The following is a 26,268-nucleotide window of genomic DNA, read 5'->3' as shown; positions in this document are numbered from 1 at the left end:
CTTTCCCCATTACCTGGGTAATGCTGAGAATTAAGGGCACGAATGTTCCTGACACCACTGGCGACTTTTACGGCTGCGACATGGTTCTCGGTCTTGCCATGTGTAGGACGTCCCAGAGAGTCTTTAAGTATGCTAAACACTTCTTCGCGGCCCCGTTGACTCCAATACACTCTCTGTAGATCTACTGTCAACACGTCCGGTGGAAGACCTTTCGTCAGACTAGCATTCGCTACCAGGTGGCAATGACAGCCAACGAGATCGGTACGCCAAATGTTTCCTAAATCCAAAATACACACAAAGGAATACAAAACAAAGATCAGATATGAAGTGATACTTGAATAGCCACAAGTAGAAGTGTCGCGGAAGCCAGCGTTCTGAGGAGCGTTTCTGTAATTCAGTTTAGCGTAAGATTGTGTGACGGACGTAGTATGTACTCGTCTGGCAAAACTTCCCTAACACACTTAGTAAACATAATAATACGCGATTTTATAAAAGATTACACCTTACCTTGTTCTGCATCTGCAAAATAAATGGTACCAGGGCCTTTCTTTGACTGAGCGTCTAACGCGACCACGGATCTAGTTATAGGCTTAACCGATAAGCAGGTACAGTCTCCGGTATTTCCATGAGCAACTGTTCCGTTTTTGTAAAGATGGGCTAGTGATGACCTTCGCCGTCGCGGAGAAAAAAGCTGTCGTTTATTCAAACCGTCCAATTGAACTAGCATAATGGAAGCTGCCATCGATGGTTGGCTCGACACCGTGAAGACCAACGAGCTTCAAGTTAAAACAGACAGAAGATAGACACAAGAAGCATCATTCATATTTAATAAGTTAATTTCTAATCGTGTCTTTATAGTTCCGGCATCAAATAGCGTCAGGTAGCGACAAAAAGTAGGCGTGCTATAAATTCAACTACTTCATTCCATAAGCTCATTAGTACCTTGAGAATGGGTCAGCGGCTATCGAACTGACGTATTTCTTGGGTATCTCAAGAACGATCTTCACACTTCGTCCATCGGCAAGGTCGAGGACAAAAATAATGGAGTTTGTTCCGTCATATTCGACCCAATAGAGACGGCGGCCGACCCAGTCGACCGCAAGTGATGTTCCAGTTTCAAGGGTACTGTGGACCTGTAGGACAGTCAGGACACACTTGTTAATGGCCATTTCAGTTATGTCATGCGCACTCTACAAACCCTTCACCGCAGAGATTTACCCACACGCATGAACATTCTACAGTTTGGGCTCCTTGCGAATCCCAGTACAAACCCAGGTAGCACTAGCGGACTGACTCTATAGGTGGTGGAAGTTAAGCCTACGATTGTATTCGATACGCGAGACGCGAGCTGGGCACTTAAAACAAATGTTGTAGGTTCGTTCGCTTCATTCGAGGTAACATGGTTATTTCTGCAAGAAGCAGTAATCGTGTGCTCAATAACGGAAGCACAATTAGCTGTCTCAGTAATATTATACGAAAACTTACCACAGAGATGTTGGAGCCGTCCATTGCGGAAGACATAATCGGACCGCGTTGTTCTAACCAGAAAACAGTGTCATCCAGGAAAGCCACCCCGATAGGATTAGTAACTTTGTTCGAAACCACTGTGACGTTCCCGTTGTCCACGTCGCTTACCTGCACTGAACTATGGTGTATTCCTTTGCCCAGTGAGTTTTGACCCCTGCGGTTAGCAGGGCTATCTGCTTCGGGGGCGGCTTCCTGTTGATCAACGACTAACAATCGAGGTACAGGCATTTCATCGTCGCTGTTTATTGATAAAACTGTCGACGCAGGACCTTCCCCAATCGAGGTGAATGCGCTCACCTGACAGTAGAACGAGAAATATCGCAATATATAAGAGACAACGGCTAACGCATGTTACCTCACAACTCTGCTGTTGTTCTTTTGTGCGTTCGCTATGATTTCGTTTGGCTTGCTATAGAGCCTGATAAACGCGGCGGCTTCTTCGATAAACCATAATTTGCTTTTGACCCTGATGCATTTTTTAGGCCAGGTCTAACAGGGCTTAATATATTGTAAAACGTTTGCTTCACTATTGATTCGTATGTTACACAACTGCACAACGCCGACAGATATCTACGTAAATAGAAATACTCGATGATCACCTTGAAAAAGTATGTGCTGTTTGGTACGAGCTTGGGTATACTATACGAATGCCCGGACACCCTGACATTTTTCCAAACGATGACGCTGTCTTCTCCAGCTTGCTGTAAATTATTCTGATCAATTCTATTGTCAAGTTTTACTTCGGCAGCCGGCTCCGTGTCCTGTGACGTTTGCAAATACGGTGAGTTCCGACGATACCACGCATTGAGAATGTAACCCTTTATGAAGCCATTGGGGTGCTCTGGATCAGACCAACGGAATTCGGCTTCAGGATAAGATACGCCAGCTTTGTATTTCGGAAACACCGAACGATGGGCAACAAACACCTAGACGTCCAGTTAGAGATATGAATTAATGGCTCTTCAGTACTTTGACATATCAGCATTCTAGTGCTGGGCGCGTAGGGAAGGTCATAAATATATCATTTATTACAATAACCGATGATAATTAGTTTAGTGCGTGTTTAAAAGAGAATTCTGCGTTTGGTTAATGCAAGATGCGAGTTCTGCTATCATTTGTACCAACGCAGAACGATCGTCACCTCATGTTGTATCCAAAAACTGGAGTTTCAAATAGGAAATTCTAAAATGCTGTGGGGAACTACCTTGGGCGTCTGTGGAGCTGAGGGTGTACTCTCAGGCGAACGCAGTACATGGCAGACGGACTTTGCATTTGCCCAATCAGTATATGGTTGAAGCTGAACCGCTAAACGGGTGTGAGGACGAAGTTTATCAGGGTAAACGTGTCGGTTGGTATTCAAGCTTAGTGGCTTCACTTTCGAGGAGGTTACGGACCATTGAGACTGTGCATTATCCGAGCAACATGGGTCACTCTCGTTTTGGGAACACGGAGTCACCCGGATCCTGTAGAAAACAGCGACGTGTAACGACTGTTCCTGCGGCCAGCGAATCGTAAAGTTGTCGTATGTACCCTCGACCTAAACAGATCAAATGTACGGTGCAGCCGATATTAAATGAGCAAACTCTACTAAATTTAATAAATATGCTAAAAAAAAATTTTCTATTCAAATTATTCCGCTCAGCATTATGTGCCAGCATTTGTATTTTCGTTAGATAATAAAGACATAACGATTTTTCTTTTTGTTTATAACAGATAGCGCTTCTAATTGCTTGGTCCTTTGGTCGAATTTAGAAATCGAACCTTTATCTCTCCATCTTTGATATCTTTTGGTATCACCATAATTTTGGAGCTTCTGATTTTTGTCGCCACAGCCAACGCTTCAGGGAAATCTCGGTGGCCTAATTCGCTGTCGCTGGATCCATCCTCAAAGGCACCGTTTCCGTGACCTAAAGCCGGACGATATTGCATAGCGGCTGGAAATGAGCCATCAAGACTTGTGATCACGGGCTGAGATCGGCGATCCAGCCAAATGAGACGATCATCCAGGTATATTACAGGCCCTCTTCTGAAAATGGCAATCAAATATTTAAAAACTACAATAGAACAATGACGATAAAAGACCAAGCAAATCGAATAAAGCTCTCGTAATCAATCAATAAACAAGCTATACTTAATCATCGTATGTGAAAATTGTTTGCTTACTTTCACACACATCTTATAGCTTTCTAAAGCGATACATCGTTGAAACTAGAGCTTTTCGAGACATTTATGAACGACCATCAATACAGGTCGTTCGTACTATACGTACAATGAAGTGTCGTTCATTTGTACGGGGACCGGACGGGCGCCGTTTCTGTCGATGCTGTCCATTCGTAGTTCTAACCCGTCAATGCTCCTACTACTTGATATCGCTACACCACGCTTTGAGTCATACACCAAACCTTGAACTGGAAAAAAAAGGCTCAACATCTGAAAATCTGTTGGACAACAAACTATTTTAATGGAAAAGTTTTTCATTTTAATACCAATTTCGGTTCACGTCGTCGAATGCTGTGACGTGACGTGACGAAAATCGTGTGGCTGTAAGTTCTGAACCTAAACAACCTGTACGATGTAGAAGAGCCTGCTGTCCTAGGTCCGAATCACTGCACAGTGAGCATAATTATCGACTAAGCAGTCCATTGTAGTTAAAAAAAGAACATAACGATGATGGGGACAAACTACGACCACCTCGACCTTCAGCTATTTAACTAGTAGTTGCTTTAGAATTTTTTTTTAATAATTGGGTTTCAAATAGCTATTATAAAGTGAACGAACCGACAAACCCACGGCTGATGTGAGTCTCGTAAAGAGCCCTGTATCCTTTCCCGCTAAGGTTAGCGGTGTAGACACCAAACTGGTCAGCCCAAATTATGAGACCACGAGCGCTATCCACGGCCAACGAGTGTGCTACAACATTGGACGTGACCAGCTCAACGCGCAAGCCTTCCATGTCGCAACGCATTATCTGTGTAAAACAAACAAAAAAGCGTATAGCGGCATTATAAACGATGCAAGTCTTTACCCTGTCAGATATAGGCAGGCTTGGATCGTCTATCGGTAGGTTGAGCCAAGATGATATACATGATACGCATGTTCGATCAGTATTCCAACGAAACTAGATTTAATCATTTTAATACGTAATTTTATTTAGCCAAATTGAACGACTACTAATTAAATTGCTAGTTACTAAAGTCTGAATAATCTAATGGCGCACGAAGTACGTTATATTGCACCACAACCGACAAATAGGGATAGGTAACTCGCTTTTAATTATTTGAAATCAATTCACGCTTACCGCACGCTGAGTAAGAGAGCCCCAGTAAACTTTTCTGGCATAGCTGTCAATACCAAGGCACGTTACACCAGTAACTTCAGGCAGCTCTCGAATCAATCCATTCCCAAGATTCACACTAATCAAACTGGTCCGGTTGTGTCCCAGGAATAAGGTATCATCCAGCCATGCAATTGCTGATTAAGAAACTTACTTTGTTAGTCAAATGATTAGGAAAATCCAAAGAAGATATTACGGTACTCAAATACTGTGTGAGTTAGTCTCAGTTTACCTCAGATACCAATTGGACATAAAAAAGGTACGAATCTCGTGCAATCGATATTTATTTAGACAATCAATAAGCACACACGAACAAACACATTAATTAACATGTTATTCTTACCATTGACATCATTATTTTGTAGTTGCATTGAGCTTACTAACATCTTCGCCTCGTCCCCAGTTGCATCGGAGGCAAAAACGTATCTCTTCAAACCCCCAGCTGGAAGTTGAAAAAGTAAAACAAAACATGAAATAAAGAAATTTTCATTTTTAATTGTATAAAAACCTATGTATCTAACAGGCACACTCTCTGTATGCAAACAAAGCACTTTTCATTTATGATGAACGAAGATTTATCGTCAATACTTGCGACTAACCCAGTCGCATGTTTTAGACAAAAAACGACCCCAAATTTACAGTCAATAATATCTCAATCAGTTAACTAGAGTACAATCGGTCCTAATTTTTTTCCTTTCTTATACAGTAAGTAGTACTGCAATCAATGCTTCATACCTGTGCTAGACATCAGAGTGCTCCAAACCAGCGTTTCTGCATCGCTTTTAAGAGTGGAACCCACAAAGCCACTGGATGGCGGGCCAGTTGCTCTGAGTTCGCTATGAGCTCTCACTGTCACTCTGTACTTCGTTGCATTACGCAACCAAGTAATTAATAGCTGGCTACGTTTAACGTTTTCGATGTGTTCAACCTCTTTTCCAGTGTGCAGATCAGTAACATCGACTGTGTAGAGGAATTTACGAAAGGCACCTTTGCCCTGCCACGTTAGTGGCCTTGGCACATCCCAGAAAATTTTTGCAAACGTGGAACCGAACAATGCTCGCACGTTTTCCGGCGGCGTAGCCTGAATTATTATTATTATTGTTAATTCGATGCATTACAAAATGCGTATGATAACGTGATATACGTGTAAATAGCTAGGACTATAGATTTTCCTAGGCCTTAGATCGGACTTAGTATTGTTTAAAGTGTCAACAAATAATTAAATAGACCTGTCACTTGAAGAAGTCAGAGATAATAACATTCAATGAAAGGACACAGGAGTTGCATGTCGTTAACGCAATCGTCATTTAATGAAACTCACTGGAGATGGTATGGGTTCAGCAGTCTTGTGGTCAATGAAAGCAAATCTAAAGGCAGTAAAGTTATTGAATTTCCGGTAGGACGGTCCAACTTGAGGTGTCGGCCCGTCCTCAACGAAAAAGCCGTCCGTCGTGGCTACATAAAAGTGTTCGTTCGCAAATACGATATCCGAGCCGTTGCTGTAGAATGCCCATTGGTCGCGGACCTTCGATACAATATTCCCGGCTGCGAAAGAAAGCACCAGAAATATTTCATGTATTTTCAAACGAGGCTTATGTGTTGTCAAGGCTTTTTGCCCTTTTTATTATGCTCACTATGCGAAATGACGCCAGGTTCCACATACACTGATGACTGGGGAGCAATGTGAGAGGTCCTAAGTTCGCACGCTGCTATGGGCCTGTAGAGCCGACCAGCGCCGAGAGCAAACATTTTTGTAAAGATGCGTATGTGTATTTAAAGCCCAATTATAAAAATGAGTTGGAACTATTGTAGAAAATATAGTTTTTGTTGTCAAATTAACACATGTTTGCCATTTTAGCTAGTAGCGCATTGTGGATCAAATCCTCGAGAAGTAAGACGATTCATTGTAATACGTTTACTATTGTGTCTAGAGCAGGTCTTAACAGTATGCTTACAATCCATGTTGATAGCGTATATGCTGTCCTTGCTAGAGTCCAAAACGTGAAGTCGGGATTGGGCGTATTCAACTGCGAACGTTTTCATTCCCTTTGATTGATGCACCACCTCAGCTTTGTCCCAGTGGAGCTTGGTGTTTTCTTCAGCAACAATGAGATCTACACGGTACAGAACCATGGCCGAGCCTTCGCCTTCAGCTCCTTTGGCCATCCAAAACAAGTAGCCATTGTATGAATCCACTATTAGCTTTTTCGGGGCTGTTGATGGCGAGAATCCGTCCACTACGACGGCGCATATAAATCTCTGTTCGATTGTGCACGACTTAATTTCCCACGACGATTCGTCAAAAACAAATAACCGCTTATTTAGCCAATCGTACGAAAGAAGTGATGGTTTCTGAACATCAAGTGATAGCGTCCGAGGTACGCGATCCGAGGAACTCCGATCCATTCCGACAACGTGAATACGGCCATGGTTATCGGACACGTACAGCTCCCTTGACTGAAGGCTTCCAGTTACTCCTCTAATGAGGGCTCCGTCACCTTGTACGCTGAATACCACATGACCGCGACCCAGAATCGTGTCACTGAGGTCAAATTTATACAAGTCCCCACCGCTGGCCGCGAAGCCCTGCCCACGATTTACGCTTTCTTTTTCCATGTCCGTCGTGTTCACCTGGCATGAGGCTGACATGCCTCGCCCGTTCCGATTTGCTGCTTGCACATTGACAATATACCCGGTATTTGGAAGCAGCTCGCGGAATAGATAGCTGAATGTCTGGTCACAGGTTGAATTATACGTGATGAGTTCCTGAAATGCAGACGAAACTTCCATTGCAGTATGCTACGCCCAGGTGCGAGACACCGTGTTGAGTGTCACATTGCGCCTTTGAATGATAAAGACCATAGAATTGAACAATGTACGGTATGCTACTTACGTGCACAAACGGCGTGCCCCCGTAGGTTTTTCTAGCCTCAAGCAGATAGGACACTTCTGGGCCGGCAGGAAATGGGGGTGGACGCCATGAGACTGCTACCTGATTGTACGAACTAAGCGCGCACGTCACTTTTTGAGGGGGACCTTGTGGGGGGCCATATTCCTGAGTGGTCACATTTTGTGGAATCGTGTACAGTGCCTCGAGGCTTTCCGATATTGACCAAGCAAGTCGAAACTGTAGATGCGTATTGATAATTAGACAATGTTAGTTCAATTGTAAAAATCAATAGAACATACGGCAGCCTGAGCTAAGGGCACGCTATATGGCTATTATACTCAGTATATTTATAATTATACATTAAAAGATGCTAGCAGCAAATCGATTAGAAGGGTGCCTATAGGATAAAATAGAGCTCGGAACTGCATTGTGCTATAAGTCAAGTAACAGAGTTCTAATGGAATTGTTTTTTAGTTACCTGGTACATTGTGTAGGGCTTAAATCCTGAAATAATAAACGAGGCAGTCTGATCGAAGATCTCAAACATTTCTTGCTGTGTGTAATACTGCCATTCGTCACCTGGGTAACGGAACTGCACCCTGCTGAAAACCGTTGGCAATCGTATATCGTTTTTTGTAACGCGAAAAGCTATTGAGCCAGGAGTTCGCGTTCGGTGCCATTCCACCGATAGCTGAAGTGAACTGTTGCCTGCCACTTCCTGCATCACGAGTGATACCGCCGTTTGGCAGCCGTTCAGGCACTGTGCCGTCGTACCTGAGTCATCTGCAGTACTGTGCGGTATGTTTACAGCGTCCTGTAATGACCACACCGCCCAGATACATTGTAGGAGCAATATAACGATTCTACCGCATCGCATGGTTGAACTATGCGTCTCGAGCGTCATTACTTCAACTGACGATTACTTCTATAAACAGCTCCTGTTCTGCTTATAAAGTTCGGTGACAATGTTTATCCTCTGATCAGACGCTACAACTAGCCTTCTGAACTTGAGTAGCTTTAAAAAATAATCGTGTAGAGATAGGCTCACGAACGTCCGCATGTCACATGTTCTCGCTGTGTTAGACGGCAGTGTAAATCCCGTTTTGACGCCCAGTTGTGCCATGGGCACTGCAGTCGTACGAACGTTTTCTTCCAGAGATCGTTGCTATGTTGACCCTATCGAGATTCTAATGTTGTGAGCGCTAACGGAAACAACCGTTTAACATTAGAGTTTATCGGTCTGTTAGTTCAAATCGTACTCGGAGAGAGAATGGGAGAAGCGAAGAACGAGAGAGCGTATGACGATGTGCTTAAGAACAACCCGTGAGATGTGATTGATAAAGGTGCTGGAGCCTTTATTCGTATCATGCTCTTTAATATAGTTAGGCTAGAGAAAAGTGGAACCAGGAAGACACTACCTAACTAGTAACGCAAACCCAAACTCAGAAGGCGAGAGCGAACCTTTCTCTCATATGATACTCTTTCGCATATATACACCGAATGATAACAGGTATATAGAAAGGAACGCACTGGTGACTGCTATACGCAAAATAAAATTGCTGACTCAAGTTATATATATTTGCCACCGTATGGCTATTCCCAGAAGATCACTATGACGAGAAAAGGCTTCGTGTGATATTATTATATTTATGCCAATTGAAGGGACAATGTCTATAAAGATCGCGGCCTTGCTAGTCACTAGTAAATAATAACGACAAGTAACAATTAACCGAAAAAAAATTTCCATGTCAAACGTCAGGGGTTTGGGGTACAACGTGTAGTTCTCCTCTCGATTGGGTGGTAGATACGGGATCGGCTTTCAGCTGGGTCGTATAGCTATTTTTCTACTTATTACCGTAAGTTTGTTTCATCTTTACACCTGCTGCACACGAGACGCTGTGATGATTTTAAGTAATGAATTTCTATAAAACTAATGTTTGTAAATATGCTCATTACGTGTTTAGGACACGGTTATTCCTCCCTCTGTTTACTTCTTCAATGAATCCGCGCAGTGAGTGCCGACGTGCTGATAAATGCAGAGTTTTTTTTATCGGTGTCTCTATTATAGGGTTGTTTTCGATTTTTTAACGTAAGTTAAATTCTACGAAATTTCCAAACGTTCCCCAGACTGTTCTTTTATTTTTTCGGCAAAAAGTTTTTCGGCTTAATTAAGTTGATAATTGTTAGTAAATCTCACCTCGCATAAATGCGAGCAGTTGCCGGACAGTTCCAGTTTCCATAGGCGACATCCATCGGCACACTAGAAACAAACAATTTTTTGTTAATCATTCTGGTTTTTTCAGGACAGACCCTATCTGTAACGGCTCGATCGGTCAATCGATCGAGTTGCCGAATCGATCTTCGGACGTTCCGCTATAAAAGACTTCATAACCTTACCAGACACACCCACTACCACCATCGTCATTGTTAATTGCTAAATAATTGAATCCCCTTGTTACTATTTTGTATGAAACGGCCTAGTTCTCGAATTACTTTATCTATGAATATACTTCTATGGTGCATTAAAAAAAAAAATAGCGAGACGCCAGGATCTCTCGTTATGGTTATTTTTGTCGGCCCTATTGCTCTGCTCCGTTAGTGGACCATCGTCCGACGAGTTAGTTTCATCTTAGGGTTCTTTCACCCATAACTAATTGCTATACTGTTGAAAACTCTGTGAAAGCCTCACAGTCCCCGGCAGAAGCGGTCTTTCCGAGTCTGGAGACAATTTGGATAGGGAGGCACTGCCAGCAACGTCTTGATCATTTTTTCATTTTATTGCTTGTTGATGGAAAGACAGACATGCTTGGGCATTGTTAATTAATAAACGGATCGACAAACATAAAGCACACTATTTCTCTGTTCTAATTTGCCAATTAATCGCTAAATTGGGTTGAAAAATAACTAACGAAAAAACAAGAACGAGTGTAGCTAGTGAATGAACTTCAAGGTTCAATGTGAAGCTACAATGATACCTATCATGTCGTCTTTTTTTTGGCCGGAAGGCCCGTCAGCATCATTGAATCTCTTATATCTTTTACGCGTATAGTAGTTACGCGTGTTCTGTTTCAAATCTGAGAAATGTTCAGTCGTTCTACCCAGGACAATTAACCGACCCAGGCGTCGACACATCCTGAGGGGCCGAAGTTGTTTCGGCATACTCTTAGCAGACAGACTGGTTTATTTTGGTAAATTTAAAGTTTCATCATTGTGATCAGGACGAAGGCTTGACAGGCATTTACCATGTTAACTTAACGATCGCGCTAGGTTCATCTTCACGTTCGGTAAACGTTTGTAAAAAAACTGTACATGGTCGAGAACTTAAATTGAATTAATGTTTTGCTTATGAAAGCCAAGATATAGTAGCGTATTATAAACTTACAATCGTTTACGCAACGGCAAATAGCCAAGGTACGACAACATTTCAACTAGAGTAGATATACTGTACAACAAATCGCTTATTCGGTGAGTCTACGCATTTTCCTACGTAGTAGATGTTGAGTAAAAAGAAAAAAAAAACATTTTCAGTTACCTACGCTGGATCCTGAATGCGGTATGATATGGAAGACAACTATTGTAAACTTTCTAAGGTAAATTGATCACAATGATCTCTTTACGATATCGTTCGTTGTGTGTGTCGCGTTCTAGAGCAACACGTTATGGACTATCGAATCACTGATAACCTAGCTGGCGATTTTGTGTTTGGACCAAAAAAGTTTACGCAGTCGACGGTGCTATGTTTTCGGGTCGCTCCTTTTTAGCTCTTACTTCGATCCTAGCATTATACCGAGCCGAACCAATGAACGCCCAACAAAATAACGCTATGAAATTTCACGTTCTGCGATAAAACTACGAATTGTATTTAGCGATGTTAAATCTAAGCTTTAGTTATGGAGCTTCGTCACGGAATCACACGTTTCATTAAGTCGTCACTGGCCGGGTTAGAGTTTTTCTATAAAATAAAATATATATCACATTTAAAATTTTTTAACATCCGTGCAAATAGTTGCCTAGGTCGACCTAGACTGGCTAAAAAACTGACAATAGAAAAACTTTAAGGGAGTAATTAGCTTTTTTGGAACCCCCTCGGCTGGCTTATAATTGTTGACCATATTATCCATATCGCACGCGATATACACTATCAGCCTCGAAGTTTAGGATTATCCTCTAATGTCCGACGTGACATTGACGGGGACACAGGCCGTAAACGCAAAATGAAAAGAAAACCTGTGACGAGTCATATGAATTAACCATGTTCGTTGGCCGAACGAAAGGCGGAACTCGAACACGAAGAACTGGGAAGTTCAGTTGAAAAACAGAATAGAAACCTTTATAGACGCTCTTGTGAAGCCTAGTTTACCGACTAGTGCCGCAGACTAGCCGTATATTAATGGTTCCACTGAGGCGGTACGAACATTATATATACAATACTCCTATGATATAACGAAAGCCGACAGACTCATTCATGTCGAAGGTACAACGACGAGGACATTTAGCTCTAAAATGTGTACAAAACGTGGAAAATCTTATAAAATGGTCACAGACGACCAGGTTTGCAGGTATTTGCAAGGCCCCATTTTCTAGAAGATGTTTTTAGACAAAACAATCCCAGGTAGTTTACGTTTAAAATGAGCTACTGGCGGTACACCCTATTCGATAGTAAGCGATGATGTCGTGGAGAATATTTATGGTATGATTTATTCTATAATTTACTTAAGAGTGCAAAACGTGAAGAAGTGCTAGGCTGTACTACCGGGCACGATTTATTATAAGTCACCGATTTGGAAGATGTTCCCTCTACGAGCCCATTGATGTTAAATGGGTCGTGACCATGGCGTTGTTACTGCCTAGGAAGGGCATTAAAATCTGTAAATGTACGCTATTAAAGTTTGCTATGGATGGATGACTGTGCAGTTAAGGTGATGCTCTTTCTAAGCTAACTGTGTTTCACAGAGATCCAATGGTCATTACGTATGGTGTATGTTGATGACGGACGTAGACATTGAGTTTCAGTATAGGTGCAGGAACCGTCCAGTTACTAACAAATCTCTAAACAACGATGCTGTCTGTCTCCGCAGGGCATGGATTATTGGGTGTCTACGAGGCTGAGGTAACGTTTGTTATAAAGCAACGGCATAATGTCTTGGTTTATGTCACGACCTAGGCACTTTACGGCCGATTCTTGAGTAACCGGTGACAAAATCTAGCATCTAAGCTAACAGGTTTGCCAAATCCTCAACACCATTGGCCACTAAATATACAGACCTAGAAAAGTAGAAGAAATGGATGAATGTTTTGAGTGCAAATCGAGCTGAAGAAAGTTCTACGCGGACAACGCTTGGCTCCGCCATATAGCCAAGGGTCCATCATAGTACGGATCAAATATCGGACTTCCTTTTTTACCTATACCGTACCTTTTTCGACCCGCGAGTGAAACCATTAAACCTAAGCATATCTATCGAGTTATATGTGGCTCTCTATACGGATACATATGCACTTACGGTTGATTGGCACTCCTTATCACAAACAGTATTCAGCTCATCCCTATAGTAGCCCTGGAATAGCCACAAAAAGAAACAATATTAGAGCGCTTGCTGTACCTATTGACTTAATGCTAAAATTTTAACGTAACATATGCAACAAAAGTTCTGTCTTATCTAAATGTCGGTGTAACCCTTTTAGAGCTTGCTTACACGTCTTTTTTTTTACGCATCCCAAAACTCTACGATCAAAACTAACTGTTCTTTTTTTAAAAAAAAAAATACAATTTTCTAGGAACGATTAAATGTAGATACAATCAACAATAGCTTGATCATCCCATGCACGGCTACTGGACCATTGATTTTTAGCGCCATGTTCCAACTCGGCCTCATGAATGATTTTAACATCCGTTTGTTTGTCCATGGCTATTAGGGTTTGGCAGAAGCCGTCGCCAGTTAGATTCGGGATACGAATAATCAATCGACAATAGCGTGGCGGGGGCCTTTCTTCCGTTGGAATAATTTATACTGGAGATTTTTCCTATAGAACTACCTAAGGCAGAGTACTAACGATCAATTAAGCAGGATCGATCTCTGCTGGGCTGGTACGTATTCATATAGTTCGTTTCTTTTGAAAATCTACCTCTGTTGAGATTTGCCTACTTCGCTGACTATTTAGAAATCATTGGGCCAGTGGTGTTAGCGGTAAAGCTAGCATAGGGTTCGGCTCAATACTACCCAGGCCCATCGACGCTAGTGTGGGCATCTCCTTATTTGGCCTCCACATTTGACGTACTCATAACTTACGCAGGTTATTCAGGTAATACCTAAGACAGTAACACCTTCACGCTTCTATAGGTTCTTAACGGAGCTTGAACGCTAAATAGGAAATGTTTTGCATTCAATTTACACAATTTCAATGCATAGAAACAAAAAAGCGTAGCGCGACAGCGTATCTCTTTTAGTCGTACGTTACATTGTTGGCTGGTAGCGGCGATAGTTCCTATTGGACACCCTAGGGTTTTAATTGATTTTCATACTGCTATACTCAGACGCCAATCTCTCTTGGAGACAAACGTGCTCGATAGTTCTTTACAATCAGCGGCTGGTAGAGTGGGAGCTTGTTGTGACTTTTTTCTTCTTTCATGGGATTTTTGTCAAGGCTTTGAAACGTCCGCTACTACGGGGGACGCGGCTCGTTCCTATTTTACTCAGGTGTTTCGTTCCGTCGAGCCTCTTCCATTGAAGAGGCCTATTGATGTCTTCTGTAAGCGCTTCGATCGAAATCTACATCTTTCTCTCTTATCCGCTCTGCACCTAAATTCATCGGTTCGCTTTGTCTGTTGGTCTATTCACGAGTTCGCACAGTGGATCGTTTCCGTCGGACCATTCATTCATCCACCGGCAGGAACCTATGCGACTGCTGTTAACAACTTCTGGCTGAATGCGTCATCCTTTAACATACATTGCACTGGTAGACACTATCTCAACCTGTGGCTGGCATTTAGACATAAGCTTTTCTCTCGACCTTCCGACGGTCGTTTCTAATCTCTCCCGATTCTTTCTAATTTTTATCTCTTCCGATCTGTTTCGCTTCCGCTCACTTATGCACGGCTACCACCTCGCAGAAGGTGACTGAGCGAAATGGCTGTGATATTTAGCCGCCATGGTGATTGACGCCTGAGTTTTTAACTGTAAATCTCAATTAACAGTAAACTATCTTCAAAAAAATATCAGGGCAAGAAAAATTAACGAGGTCTCTTAGGCATCTTGGTTAGAAAATAAAAACGTGAAGACTGAAGGTTTTTTTGCATCTTTATGATCGTTGTGCGGTGGTACTAGTTTTAACAAATTAGGTAATATATACGATAACCTAAAGTTGTTCTTTTTTGTTTTAATCAAAACGATTCAGAAACAGTGTTCTATCAAACGAGTGACATAAGGCTGACACAAATATATACTATTGTGCTGCATCTGGTAGGTCGATCTTTCCATAATTAGGTCATATGTAATAAATGTAGATAGATACCTAAGCTAGTCTGTGTGTGACAGAGCCTATCGTCCTGAGCTGATAGTAAATAGGACCTATGCATAATCGTGTCAATCTGTAGCAAATTGTAGATTTACGACGCGAAGTAAAATAGGTAACTTCCGGAAAGAGATCTTCAACCTAATAGCGTGTCACTGCATTGTCGGAGATAGTAGTGGAAAAAGATTCATACAAGGTTCTTCTTAAACTAGGACACCGTAAGTTATAGACAAACATCTGGCTGTGACGATTTTAGGATCGCAAGAAAGATATACCAATTGCGTGCCACAAGAAAGAGAACATACAATAAGGAAGAGATGCGTTCACTTGTGATGAGCAATACGTCATGAAGAAGCTATACGGCCCATTTCTAGGACCACATGTATTCGTGGCGATTCATGGCTTTATAGTTATTCTTCATGGCGTATTTATTAAATACTAGAATGATTTTATTCTATAAAACTGTTGTTGAAGTCACTACGGCCATTTCTTTAGCAATATGTTCAAGCAGAGAGCAACTGTTGATCGGTATATTATCACATATATTTCACCCCGAGTCTGTTTACTTCCAAACTTCACAGAAGTGCTCCATCCGCTGAACCACAACCAAAGCGAGTGTCTTGCCTCTCTTCGCAATCGATGAACCACTTCTTCCTTCTATCATCGACTTCAACATCCTCCACCCGCGTTTAGACATGAACCGCAGAAATGCACCAACGGCTGCCACCTCCTTTGACATGGACCTCCATCCTCCATGGACAGGCCTTTACCGGCCTCCCATTCGTTTCTAGTGCTCGCTTGTCCTGAAACCTAGATGACTGGCTGAAACCAGCGAAAAAATTAAGAACTTAAGAATAAGGCGCTTCCCTCCTCACTCACCCTGTCTCACAGCCTACGCCCCTTTCTCGTATCTGCGTGATCCTAACGGCTACCGGCGACCAGAATTGACCGATGTCGGTTTCAACAATTTCCCCTGCCTCCCTCGCATAGCAACAGCAACAACAGATCGAAACAGCAGCAGCAGTAGCGGCTTCGTCATGGCAAAGCAAAGATGAAGAAGTGTCGGTTTGAGGACGATTGGGGGTGTCTATGGTTCAATAGATCTCCTTCGGAAACCTTCGGCTCCGTCTGGTGCCTTGTCTGCTGGGTCCTAGCTTTTCTTCGGTCTGCATTTTTACTCCTTCGTTCTCAGTCTTGACCCGCTTCGTATCGCTATACTGCAGCAGAGATTGGACTGTTGTGTACGCGCACCCGGCCGGCAGATTTCAGGTTAGGCGCGCTTGAGCCATCTTTCAAGCCCATTCAGACAGGCGAAGATAAAAATATGCTGAATTCGCCGATCGCTGACTACTTTCAGGGGTCAACTTGAGCCTGCTGGCCATCTGCCTGCGGCAGACAGGCCAGTCCCGCACCGAAGACATATGCCGTACTCTGGCCACTACTAGGATAGATGGTGGCCTGTCTGCAGTAGTATTGACCTTTTGCGCACAGCCATGAAGCGGCGACCAAGTTCTCCGACTTAACTAGCGCTAACTCATGCTGCTACTGCCGCTGCTATTGCCTCGTTGAACGCTTAGCCGTATTCAAGATCCACAAAAAGGTCTTTGTAGTAGTCGCATGTGGGATGTCGAAAAAGAAGGACTAGAAAAGGACCCGGACCACGATGATCATTATTCACGACCTGGATCGGATAACCACATGCGGCCTGTGCCAGTTACTAGTAGCTCCATATTGTGCTCATTTACTTATATATGTATATATTTACATGTAGGGAGTACCTCTCATCATCATCTGTGTTAAACATAAATAGGAACCTATATATGCCTGAAATGGCTGGTCCTGCTTCCTTGCCGGGCCTGTGTCGCAATATTTCCAGCTCTTAACACACTCTTGTAGGTTTCAGTTAATATGCGGCTGATCGGTTGGTTTTCCTTATAAGGTCTAATAGTTCTATACCTATACTTTTTGCAAAACCCTATTCATCAAAGTATGCCTGATTATTAGAACGCATACTTGAAAGTTTCAGTAACCTGCTCTATGAGTATGAGTGGACCTAGATGCTTTCTGAGGCTTATCTACCAATACCGTAGCTGGGTAATGTTTCGCATTACTTCTGACTTCTGGACTGAAAATACGTGCTCGCAACTGGGTTGCATTTCGGTCGCATAGACCCGGTTGGAAAGCAGGAAGCACCAGACAGTCTTTAATACGTGTTTGCTCGCGTCTGCACTATCTATCTCTTTAGCTTGAATGAGGACCGGTAGCCATTCATCCATCGAAGTCGTGTAAGCGTAACACAGTTTCAACTGACCCTACTGGTCCGTCGGTATCTTCCTTTGGTAATTTACCCACAATCGATCATCTCAGTTGTTATGAGCACGGAATACGAAAATGCCCATATTATGGGTGAATGAATGAAAAGTAGGAATAACGTTACCAAAGTCATAATGCCGTTCCATAAACGGTTGAAAAATCCCACTCACTAGTATTATTGCCATTGCACTTCGTGAAGTATTAAGATGAACAACTACGTCACTGACAAATATGGAAAGCTAAACACGCTCAGTTACGTCACATAGAGGAAATTAAATTAAAATGGTGCGCTACGAAACACAGGTCAATAATGTTTGTCCCCATTAAACATTACGGCATACCGAAGTTTATCGGTAAAAGTGAAGCATCTTAATTGAGATTTCGGAGTATCATGACCCAGAAGACTGATATAATTATAATATCATATGCATTATAGTAGCAGATGTTTGTGATCTAAGTAGGGTAGTTCGGTAAGGACAACAAAGGACCTTCAACAAGCGTAATTATGATTCATATATGCGGAGTAAGTTTTCGGTGATCAGATTTTGACCATTTGGGATTTAGGTGCTGCTTAATAATATACGGCAGGTAATCGAATTTACAGAACGAGATCAATACGGTGTTTTGCTACGATTGCGGAGCTGCAATCAATAAACATAACCATATACAGATATACTCGTTCAAATAGAACAACGACAGGTGCCAGATGAGTCATTGATAATGTATTTAGTAAGAATGTTATACACCGTAGCGATCTGTTGACAATCTCCTTAGCATTGACCCAGCGAAAGCTTTTCAGTTTAACGTGGGAACGAAAACGTAGTGCGTTTCATAATCAGAACGTTAACAGCCGCATTCTGACAGGTGATTTTCCACTAAACTAACAAAACTGACGGAGAGCCGGCTCTGGAAGTGCGTCCATCTTCCCATAGTTTTTGACATTTATATATCTGTCATGTAGAGCAATGCTTGAAGGTTTTCTACTTCTAAATGAGCTGTTTTTCTAATGTACATTTAGGTATGTTCAACGTCTATTCACTTGAGTAGTATGGTTTCTATTTTAAGCACAGGGAGGCGTTAAAGAAATTATACGTATAGCATCACTGGATTTACTGTCTGTGCCTGCAGACACAGTGCAATGTGATTTCGATGGACGGAAGTGTACTTCCCCTTTGGAGTAAAATTGCGGTTTCTTTCTGCGACTCGTACGGCAACAGACGCTGGCGACGGAATCTCCTTTCGTGACAGCCTAGCAACTTCTTGTAGAAGAAAGCGCAGTGTCAGAGGAGTCGAATCAATACCGTCCACAACACTTAAAAAATCTGGCGGATCTGATCACTGACCTGACTATCCTTACAGCAAGCGTGTACAGGTAGCCAGATCAGTTAGGAAACGGTACTTACTCTGTAACACCCTGCGTCCGAAGTAAGTTACGTTTCAAACGCCGTAACATGTTTGCTAGGTTTAGCCTGGGAAAACCTTGTACGTTCTGTTAACGAGCTACGTTGGAATAGATGCTTTGGAAGATAATAGTAACATAGGTTCAATTATCGTGTCTATACCGAGACAAGCAGCAGTATCTAGTGGACGAATGCGCCGATGGGCGGTTTATCACAAACCACTTAGAAAATAACTATTGCGCATTACGACCGAGCCACTCGGTGACACCCGACGTCTTTAGGTATAGTGACAAAAAGATCACGACATTATCAATGAAAATAACACTACTAGTAACATAAAATTAACCTAAATAACTAATATATATATATATATAGATATCTATCTATCGCAAGGTAATAGGCGCGTCAGTGAGATCCACTTCAGTCAACAATATTGTTATGAACTAATTATCAACAAGACGACATCCGTTGACTCCACTGAAACTGCTGACCATGACCTTACACCTCACGAGGCCGTCCGGGTCCGACTAGACGACAACTCCGAAGCGAAGATTACGCGGTCGACGTTTGTTAATTGCCACACGCCGGTATCGTTCAATTTCTTCTAGCGATCTTCAAGAAAGAGAATCTCCGACGGTAACCGTCAGTGCAATTGCGTTTATCTGTTTGTGTCTTCGTATAAACACGTATAAAAAGCACACCATATGATGAGAAGACTGGTTAAGCGACGACGATAGTATATTCAGACAAATTAAGCATTACATTTAACGTAGAGAAAATGGTCGACCATGTCATTTGGATTGGTCTGGCAGGCCGGTGGCCAGCTTGCGGTATTTACTTTCGTGGCAACGCTGTAGGAAATGCTTCGTATTGCATAAATGAGATCTACTACCTAACAATTTAGACGCCTATACCACCGAATCGCCTAGGTACGTAATGGGTCTAAAGATCGGCAGGGCCCAGCTAATGACCACAATGGCAGAGGTGACATGTTTTTTACGTTGTGGTTTGTTGAATTCGTTTAACTTTAATTGCGCTAATGCCATAATCCAAAATATAGCCATCTGATTCATAGATACGTTTCAAGTCGTATTGGCAACTATCGTTACCTAATTGATAATCCTTAACAGCTTCGTGTCGAATACCTAGGTGTTCTATTGAAACTCTTCAGATACAAACTACAATCGATGATCTAAAATCCAAGATTCGACTGAGGTGGCGTGCACTCGATGCTATCGTAACCGATTAATTGGTGCCCGTTTAACTTAGCTGGCTTTACACTACTGCCCATTTGTCTAAAGCGACAATTGAACCCCATCGTCCGTACCTCCCCGGCTGTAACTTGATTAAAGTTTATTAGCACGCACTTTTAGCCTGGCGGTTTGTTTCAACGTTCGCCCGCTTGGAAGTAGCATTTTCATTCGTTTGTCTATCGCACTATTGTTTTAATCGAGTCGACTCGCCATCATAAATAAGACCCCACGCCTCTTCTCTGATCTCCTCATCGCCCGCTTCCGACATGTATGCTTCCCATTGTACATGCACTGTGTTCGTTCTGCTTGATAGTTCAACACTGGGCATTCGATAGGCGGTGCATTGTACAACGCCGGCGACCGTGGAATGGCGACTCTAAGCTACGTTATACGCTTTATCAAGTATCGCGCAAAGGATCGCTGTCTCTCGGACGTTGTCAGAGGCCCACCCGCAGCGGCGGTGGCGGTGGCGGTGGCGGCAGCAGCACGAGTAGCACGCGCGTCTGTTTCGGCGGGAATTGCCGGAGCAGTGGTCAAATAGAAGGGAAGGTCGCCGCGTTGAGCCCGCTCGTTAATTTATGAGATTCTGTGTTCTCGATGTGAGATCCCATAGACGACACAATATCATCATCATTAGCCGTACGACGGTACCGTGCCACCATCCTGAATACAATGATAGAGTGAGTAATACCACTGCAATTAATATAAATACTAGGAACAGAAAGTGGTAGACTAAAAAACAAGTAAAATACAAATCGTTCCCCACCGACCAAACAGTCCCGCTTGCTGGTACCCATTTCTTAGGTAGATATGCATATCTGTCTGCCTGCGAACAGCTTTCCATTATGCAGCATATAGACAGGTGGATATTTTGAATTTGTGCTCGACACCATTTCAGCTATTCCGCAACGGAATAGCTTAAACTAAGTTGTTCTTGGCGTGAGGACAAATGCATGGGGTTTGCGAAAATGGGGGAGGAGCAGGAGGAACGACGGGGGCCGGATCCACAACAAGTACACGAAGATCCGGTTTGCTTTATTCTCGAAAATAAATGCTAATTTAATCAGACTTTTTATTTTACTTTATAGTAAGTGGGTAATAGTTTCCCGGAAATAGCAACGTAATTTAACACAGTGCTGGCTCATTGAATTCATAACACGTTCGGGTACCTTAACGCATAATACACCATCAGAACACAACATGAACAGAGCAGTCCAATCAAAGGAAAACGACGCAGACCAATAATTCTGACCTGTTTTTGCGAATTTCACATCGAGGCGGGACAGAAAAGGATAATAGTTATTGCCCACTCTTTGGCTATTTACCATTGCCCTGTATTAGAGGAGTGCTTGTTGCCCGTTGAAATTTGCGTTTGCCATCGAGTAACATCATGAAGTGGCGTTGTCGCTGCTGCTATTATTGTCATTGTGAGCGATGTCCTTTAATGCGTGTCCTTTTTCCGTTATTTATTTAACAATATGCATCCTTCACTAGTTGCTTAGTTATTAGTTGCTGAATGCTCGAGCTTAAGATTGAAGACTAATGCAACATGATCCGTCGGATGACCCCCCCCCGCCCCTTTCTCGCGGATCAGTGTTTCCGGAACATGTGCGCCCCATGGAGGTGCATATGCGATTATCGCGGATCAGCGACAAAGCCCATATTATATTGTCTAGGTCGCTTCTACTCGGCGTTGTATAATCTACATATCAAAAGTTCTCAACTTCATCCGACAGATCCTACCTCTGTAACAGGTAAAGGCCCAAAATGAGTAATTCTTCTATAGGAATAAACAGATCAGCACTCAACGTGTGCACGGTTATTGATATTGAATTGTAGCAAAAATTAGCCACCTATAGTTTCGATCATGCTATTTTATTAATTACACATTATTGCATACAAGTAATATTGCAGAGGGGAAATCGGCACGCCTCTAGAGACCAAACGCCATTTATCACGGTTACCGCATCTCTCGGTTACAGCAAATTAATACACTCTTTATAGAATTTGAATTTTTGTTTACATATAATATATATGGAGACGAAAAATAGTCTACACAAAGCGTAACGCAGATATTTAAAATATCCTGGTTAGAATACTGCTGATGACGGTGGGCTATTGGTTCTGCTGCATTCTCGCTTGACTGCGTTTGGGTTCGAACAGTCTGCCGCCGTTAACTTTTAGTGTCAGCACAGAAAATGCATTGATGTCAGGTCTGGGAAATGGGCAGTCTACTCGATGGAACAGCTTCCAACTGTTAGGAAGGTGCCTATCTATACATCACGATGAGGTGCAGGTGCTCCACACTACAACAAATAAAACCTGCCGTCTTCATTGAGGTCTTCCCGACTGCATGCTAAAAAAGATCCCACTTACAACGCCTCAAAGTACGATAGACACTTGATTCACTGATATTAAGTTTATGACTTGGTTGTCTTAGAGATTTCCTTGTTGTATCTTTGTCCAGGTCGTTATATTGTATATCGTGGAGTATTGTCTTTCGGCAGCTTCTGAACAGTCTGATCCATTTTACCTTTTATTCGATTAACTATAAATCGCGTAGATATACCCGTCTAAAGCGCCCTATGATATTGACGGTCTACATCTGCTACGCTACTTTTCAATCGCATGTTGAAATGAGTTTTCTCTATTTTAAAGCGAGTCCCCCATTATCTTCCAGTAATTACGCTTGAAAAAGAACGATTAAAAGGTTATGACCTGTGTGTGTATATATATACATACATATATTGTGCGCTTTGGTCTGGATAACAAGCACACACGTTTGATAACTACATTGTGGGAGACGATATGTGAGACAATACTGTAGTACTGACAGCGTTGAAGAGGTACTGATTCGTTTCGGCTATAACAAAAAATATGGCTCCCGTTGCAAAAATTTAAAAATCAGCCGGTCTGTAAAAAATGCTATGGTTGAAAAAAACGAGAAGTCCGAATCAAACCGAGTGATAGAAAATTTATACGAGCGTTGGGGTCGAAGCGAGGCGCTATTCCGCGGAGCGCCAACGAGATAAACGCGTTACTATAAAAATATCTTCATTGACCAATACGATTCACCGGTTTGCTTGGATATTTCAGCAGGCCGAATTTATTTATGCTAGAAATATTTTGAGAAGACTTTCGATAATTTGTTGCAAGTCCAACGGGGCGGATTAAGCCTATTATCATTGTGACGACTGATCATGCCTTTGTTTGCTACCGCTTTTTTTTTTTCTTTTTTTGTATAGTCTTAGTATTTGGCTCAGAAATCCTTTTGAAGAAGAGCTCTGTCACGAACTCGTAAGCGAAATTTCGGCTTCGGCCAAGACAAACGATACACTAAAATCAACTTGCCCTAATGCCCACAGGTTGGGACCCTGCAGCGCCAGCTAAACACAACTCAGCGGGTTGCGTTTTGCCAACCAGGCAAAAATTAAGCGGACGCCCCCTCGGAACATGATTTCAAGCGGATCCATTTTTTCCTAGTTTCAGACACTATGCAATCGATAACATTCAGTCTTACAAACGATTGCTTCGATGTTTTTTTTTATTCTCTATTATGTGACCTAATTGTTAGCACTACCAGCGCAACGTTTAGCGCGGGGGATTTCGTTTTTAAGCGATATTATTATAACAATAATTATTGTTAAATCGTGTATAGAGCAGTTATTTTCTAATAAGCACGCAGGATCCGCTCCGAACGTTCCACTCTTGTCTGTCAGACCGAGAGGGTGTTCGTTTTCGGTGATTTTACTCCTCGCGAACGATTTGCTACCGCCAGCTGCGCTAAAGACTTTTCGCCCGTTCAGTACCGTTGACCGAGTTCCGTCGGCGTTCTCACTGTCGAATTGTTCGAAACGCATGGGAGCTCTGCTCATGTATTCAAATCGAAGTCGGCGTTGAGCTAGTCGATCAGTTGTTAAGTCATCGTCAGTTCTGACCGGCAATTCCGGCATCGTCCAAAAATCTGTCTGTCTGCCAGCCGATGCAACGGAAGCTAATGCTCAAAGCTTTGAGGACTTTATGGCGTTTCTGAGCGTTGGCCATAGCAGAACTCTGATGTCTGCGACTTGAATTTACCAATTCACAAGATTGAGACGAGCATAGTTCGACAGAGTACGGCCGATATAGTGTCGGGCCTTCAACGTAGAAGTGGTTTTTACACTGGAATTACGATTCCATAGTTCTAGCACAGGCGTTCCGAAAATTATACTTTTTCAGAAAGCGCTCAGAGGTTGAATGCTTTGCTACCAGATATTTGTGGGGGATGGACCATCAGTAACCGAATGCTAGCTTCAGACAAATAATAATATTTCAGTGTGCTGTCCATTAGGCGAAACCTTTTCAAACAGCATATATGTATAACATGAGGCGGAAAAAAAAGGTTGAAGGATACCACTAAACACGAAAAACCTATACGTTTCTATTACAAAAAAACAACAGCTATACCTATAATGAAAGATCATACTAGAACAATGAGCCGATATTCGCTTCTGCGACGGCGAAAATATCAAGCTCGTTTTGGAAATAGTTAGAACTAAGTAACACCATATAATTGCAAGAATACATTCGCCATTGGGTCCGTCGTCCATCACTATCTTATTGTTGCTTTATAATGAGCATTCACCTGTTGTCGTACTACTGGTTGTACGATTTCCCTCATACTCTATTTCAGTCGACTGCCTACCATCTAATGGTCTGATGCCATGTTACTCCAACCGGTTATCGATCGTCTGACCAGCAATGAGAACACTCGTAGCTCCTAGCTACTCAGCATGCTGCAACATCCTGTCGACACAATGTACATCCGGCCCGTCATACTTCGCTTTATAGACTACGAATTCGATGTCCACCCCTTTGGTTTCACCCAGCGTACACTTCAAGTATATAAGTGGTATAAGGCAGCCATCATGGCCGTACACAAATAATAAAGAAAAAGAGAAGTTAACATAAGTTGGCCCACGTGCATTCTGTTATATTTATGTGTTGTACTGAATCATATCACTGCCGCTGATCGGGTGGCGACGCCATCATCCGACCTGATGTAATAATCGTTAGAAATCATCAAAATATTTTGATTAGCAACCGATAGCAAAAGCAGTATCGGCTGCTTCGGAAATTTAGACTACGTTAGCAAAGCATCTTACCGAAAACAACGACTTCAGAAAGGATTCAGCAAATTTCTCCGTTTGCAGATTTTCAAGTGTGAACACTCAGAGAGACCCTGGATTTTGTCCCTTTCTCCAATTTCTTGCCGTGCGATGAAATCACCAAAGGAAGAATCAGTGATGACAGAGAGGGTCTCGGGTAAGGGCAGCCCCAAGGAACGGAAATCTGACTACCCCACAAACAAATCAATGCATTCATGCTTCCAAATTGGCATAATGGTCGCAGCCACCATTGCTGTAACCGCTTCTATAGCTGTCGGTTTCGTAATGACCCTTGTGTTTGTTTTGCCCGTGGTCACCGGGGCATTGTTGTTTTTCTTTCTGCTTTTTATGGGCTTCGTACTAGCGGTCCTGATCATGACGGGCTGCCACATCCTGATCTTCTGTTTCACTGCCCTCGGTAAAACCCCAACACAAAACCCCAGTTCGGACGATGAGGAATTGAATACGTTGTTACAACGAGAGCTATGGGATTCTCCTTGGACTAATGCGAGTAAAGCTGACAGTAGTACAAATATAGTGGGCCCATGAACTACACAATACAGCCTATCGATTACAAACGGTTGAAAGGCTCCCCGATGGGACAGCGTCCTTTGGCTTTGCCTACTCATAGCAAACAATTGTTGATGCTCATCGCTAAAATTGCCAATGTACATCTTGGTTTAGGCGGCTTTTTCGAAAATTGCCATAATAATGTAGATGTACGGTACCAATTATTAGTCCAAATCATTCTTCCTGTTGATGATTTATTCGGTAACCAAGATTACTCGAAATACATATGTACGACTATAACGGAATCAAGGTTATCGAATTTAGCTTTCGTATCGGACTCGAAAATCTCTGTATCCCGTTGCACGCCACTTCTATCACATAGTAA

General features: G+C 42.6%; 1 protein-coding gene across 1 annotated transcript in view; it reads right to left on the bottom strand.

The window, feature by feature from the left end:
* sev (receptor protein-tyrosine kinase sevenless) overlaps positions 1-26,268 on the bottom strand; it is a 61,773-nt gene that overhangs the window by 18,704 nt on the left and 16,801 nt on the right. Inside the window, exons 2-20 of the mRNA XM_086972803.1 lie at positions 13,253-13,306; positions 9,949-10,011; positions 8,230-8,565; positions 7,755-7,988; positions 6,817-7,627; positions 6,183-6,406; positions 5,597-5,942; positions 5,205-5,303; positions 4,826-4,998; positions 4,306-4,495; positions 3,797-3,935; positions 3,289-3,553; positions 2,732-3,064; positions 2,321-2,453; positions 2,127-2,224; positions 1,486-1,824; positions 943-1,133; positions 508-776; positions 14-277 (exon numbers count right to left, since the gene is read on the bottom strand). Of these exons, the coding sequence (XP_086828929.1) occupies positions 14-277; positions 508-776; positions 943-1,133; positions 1,486-1,824; positions 2,127-2,224; positions 2,321-2,453; positions 2,732-3,064; positions 3,289-3,553; positions 3,797-3,935; positions 4,306-4,495; positions 4,826-4,998; positions 5,205-5,303; positions 5,597-5,942; positions 6,183-6,406; positions 6,817-7,627; positions 7,755-7,988; positions 8,230-8,565; positions 9,949-10,011; positions 13,253-13,306 (4,561 nt within the window). The remainder of the gene's footprint in view (positions 1-13; positions 278-507; positions 777-942; positions 1,134-1,485; positions 1,825-2,126; positions 2,225-2,320; positions 2,454-2,731; positions 3,065-3,288; positions 3,554-3,796; positions 3,936-4,305; positions 4,496-4,825; positions 4,999-5,204; positions 5,304-5,596; positions 5,943-6,182; positions 6,407-6,816; positions 7,628-7,754; positions 7,989-8,229; positions 8,566-9,948; positions 10,012-13,252; positions 13,307-26,268) is intronic.

The sequence above is a fragment of the Varroa jacobsoni genome, unplaced genomic scaffold (genome assembly GCF_002532875.2).
Source record: "Varroa jacobsoni isolate VJ856 unplaced genomic scaffold, vjacob_1.0 contig00380, whole genome shotgun sequence".
NCBI classification, from domain to species: Eukaryota; Metazoa; Arthropoda; class Arachnida; order Mesostigmata; family Varroidae; genus Varroa; species Varroa jacobsoni.
The sequence above is the reverse complement of the archived record's forward strand: the minus strand, read 5'-3'. Positions and strand labels throughout refer to the sequence as shown.